The sequence below is a fragment of the Octopus bimaculoides genome, chromosome 11, assembly GCF_001194135.2.
Source record: "Octopus bimaculoides isolate UCB-OBI-ISO-001 chromosome 11, ASM119413v2, whole genome shotgun sequence".
Lineage (NCBI taxonomy): Eukaryota > Metazoa > Mollusca > Cephalopoda > Octopoda > Octopodidae > Octopus > Octopus bimaculoides.
The window spans coordinates 50364980-50368074 of NC_068991.1; the positions used below are offsets into that span (position 1 = coordinate 50364980).

General features: G+C 38.2%; 1 protein-coding gene across 2 annotated transcripts in view; it reads left to right on the forward strand.

The window, feature by feature from the left end:
• Positions 1 to 2005: 2005 nt before the first annotated feature.
• The window catches only part of LOC106873915 (delta(3,5)-Delta(2,4)-dienoyl-CoA isomerase, mitochondrial), a 24002-nt gene continuing 22912 nt past the window's right edge, over positions 2006 to 3095 (forward strand). The window contains exon 1 of one of the 2 annotated variants that reach the window (XM_014921448.2): positions 2006 to 2153. In XM_014921448.2, the coding sequence (XP_014776934.1) occupies positions 2123 to 2153 (31 nt within the window). In that variant the 5' untranslated portion in view covers positions 2006 to 2122. Of the gene's footprint in view, positions 2158 to 3095 lie in introns of both variants that reach the window. The other variant, XM_014921449.2, reaches the window with a different exon arrangement.

The window sequence follows — 3095 nt, forward strand, 5'->3', positions numbered from 1 at the left end:
AGACTCTTGTTGCTGATATGGCGACGGCGGAGGTCATCGTGGCTGGACGAAGATGCTGAAGTGGTCGCTGGCTGCTGCTGCTGTCGTGTGGTACACGGAACAGTTCTCAAAGAGAAACTGGACCGAGACAAATTATTGGGTATGAGTTAAAGCTATTTATAACAAACTATGAGCTCCCGAAGGCTTCAGAATTTTACTCTATCACGTGACCTTATTAGGGGCCGTGATTGGTCAGTTTGCGTTCTGGCGGGAATGGTTCGAAGAAGTTGCCGATTCGAATAATGATCAGTCACGTGATGGACAAGGAATGGGTTCTCTACTACGCTCGCATTTATTTATATTTAAATGAGAAGATTGTATGTAATGGCGACAGTAGTTTTGTATCTAGTGACGATAGGTAGTTTCACTACATATATATACACTATATATTATATGTTGTTTGCACCAACTGTAAAAAAAACAAATAAACCACATATTACCTATAAGGACTACACGCGTCAATTGACGCAGTGACAACTTTTGAAACTTGCACTTGCTTTTGTTTATAAATACATGTGACAACGTTTCAAATATTCAGTAATTGCATAGTCTTTACAGCTCGTAAAACAAAAACTGCGGTTTAGTCTGTAGCAGAGCTACATATTACATTGTAATATTTTGTAAGGATAAACTTCTTTCAAAATATCGAATTATTGTAACTAATATCATCATGAAGTCATAAAATTCAATCCTCTCCAACAGGTAGATGAATGAAGCTCTGTTACAATGAAGAGAGCTGGGTGTGTCAGTTCCGATTACAGTTGAGGATAAATGGAAGCAGAGAGTATGGGACAATCTGCGTTCAGGTGTCACTTTCAACTCTCTCCTTGATCAATCTGATATAATTTCAAGGTGTCGCCTACTTCCTGCTAAAGCAAAATTCTCGGGGGACTGGATTGATGCCCTGCCTGTGGCCAACATCGGAGGTCTACTCAGTCTAGGTGAGCTCCGCATTTCCATCGCCCTCAGAGTGGGAGCTGACGTCTATAAGGGAGTGAGATGTCACTGTGGTAGGCCCCCTTAATTCCAAGATGCCTCATTTGGGACGTCACAGTCTGCGACTCTTTTGCTCCCTTCCACATCCTGGATGCTGCAGTAAATGAGAGAGTCACTGCTTCCATGACCGAACAGAACAAAACCCTGAAGTATCGGAGCCTTGCAGTGAACTATCTCTTCCAGCCTGTGGCGTTTGAGACGTTCGGAAGGACTGAGCCACTAACCGTGAAGTTTTTGTCATCGTTGGCAGTTCACTTCACCGAGATGTCAGGTGATGCCCGTGAAGGCGCTTAACTTTTCCAACGCCTTAGCCTAGCCATCACCTGTGGTAATGCTGCGAGCATGCTGGCTTGTTTCAATAGATTCCGTTGAACTTTGTGGTGTGCGACCAATTGAAGCACTTAGTGCTGCACTGATGTTGTTTTTTTGTTTTTTGCCTTTTTTCTCTCCCCTTTTTCTGTTTTCCGGGGGGGGGGTTGTCTTTCTTTTGTAAAAGCTATATTAGATAAAATAAAGTATTACCTCTAAAGAAATAAAAACGTTCAGGATCAATTTTTACACACTGTCTTTATTCATTTAATAAAGGTTTTCTACTCCCACTTTTCTTTATTTTTTTGTTTTGTTTTTTTTTTACCTTTTCAAATTGAAAAACACCTTTGAGTCAATTGATGCATTCTGGTTCTTAAAGGTGAGTGAAAATTCTGGTCCTTCTAGTGTTAAATATTAAATACATCGTTAATGTCATAAGTGTGGGATATTCTCAGCCGGGAAGGTTGTTACGGAGGCCAAGAAGAGCTATGAAATTTCCAGCCATGTTCAGGTATAGAACATGTCTATGGCTACAGTAGCTAATGTGTCTTTTTCTTTGTATAGAACTGTAGGGGATAATAAGAAGACGATTTGGCTAGTATATGTAGCAGTTTGTGCCACCATTCATAAGCTTCATTGTTTACTGCAGCCCTCAATGTGAAAGTATTACTTAGGTGCCCGTTTCTACAACTTGAAAGGAGATTAAATTAGATCAACACCGGTTGAACTTTGTCATTCATGCGCTAAAGAAAACATTGTTTCCCCTGTCTAATTCGATATGATGGGATCAATAGCTCGATTATCATTCAGTGAGTATGTAGTATTTCAATAATACAACACAGTAACCATGAAAGATTATCTGAAAGTTTTAATCAATTTGTACTGTATGTGTTTGTGTGTGTATGTATACAGGGTGGCCCAAAAGTAGGTTTACAGTTAGTCAACTCTCTCTTTCGCATTCATATATTAACAGTTGAGATCTTAATTATAAAAAAATATGAAACCACTATTCTATGCTAATTTAGTTAATTTTCTCAAGTTCCTTTTTCAGTTTGTAAGACAGAAATTTAAATGTAATAAAATGTTTTAAAAGAAACTCAAAGTGCCTACGTAGTAACTGTAAACCTACTTTTGGACCACCCTGTATATATACGGTCATCCCATAAATAATGCAGTTTTTTATACTTTTTTATCTTTCAGAATTAAGATAAACAAAATGCTTTTTTAATCTAAAATATACTCTCCTTCGTTTTCTATAATGCTCTACAATTTATCTGATAGACTTGCAAGGCCCCTCTTCCATAATTCACTTGTCCGTGACGAAAAATACTCCTCCACTGCTATTCTAACCTCGTCTACAGAATTCATATTTTTTCCGTCCAAATGATTTTGAAGACTGTGGAATAAATGATAATCAGATGGGGCAATATCCGGCAAATATGGTGGGTGGAGCATTGTTTCCCATTCAAACTGTTCCAGCCTTTGGAATGTCATCCTCGTTGTATGTGGCCGAGCATTATCATGATGGAAGAACACCTTTCGTCTTGAAACCAAAAATAGTCGTTTTTGTTTGGTTTGAGTTTAAAAGTTCGGATCTTTTTTAAAACGGGGGCCACATTTTTCATTAACGAAACACTTTGAAACTTGGAACACTGGTAGAATGTGTCATATAAAACATCTTTTTCTCTTAGTCTTCTTTAAAAAAAAAGAAATCCATAAGTTATTCCATGTTAAAGTTGTCGTATTTCTGT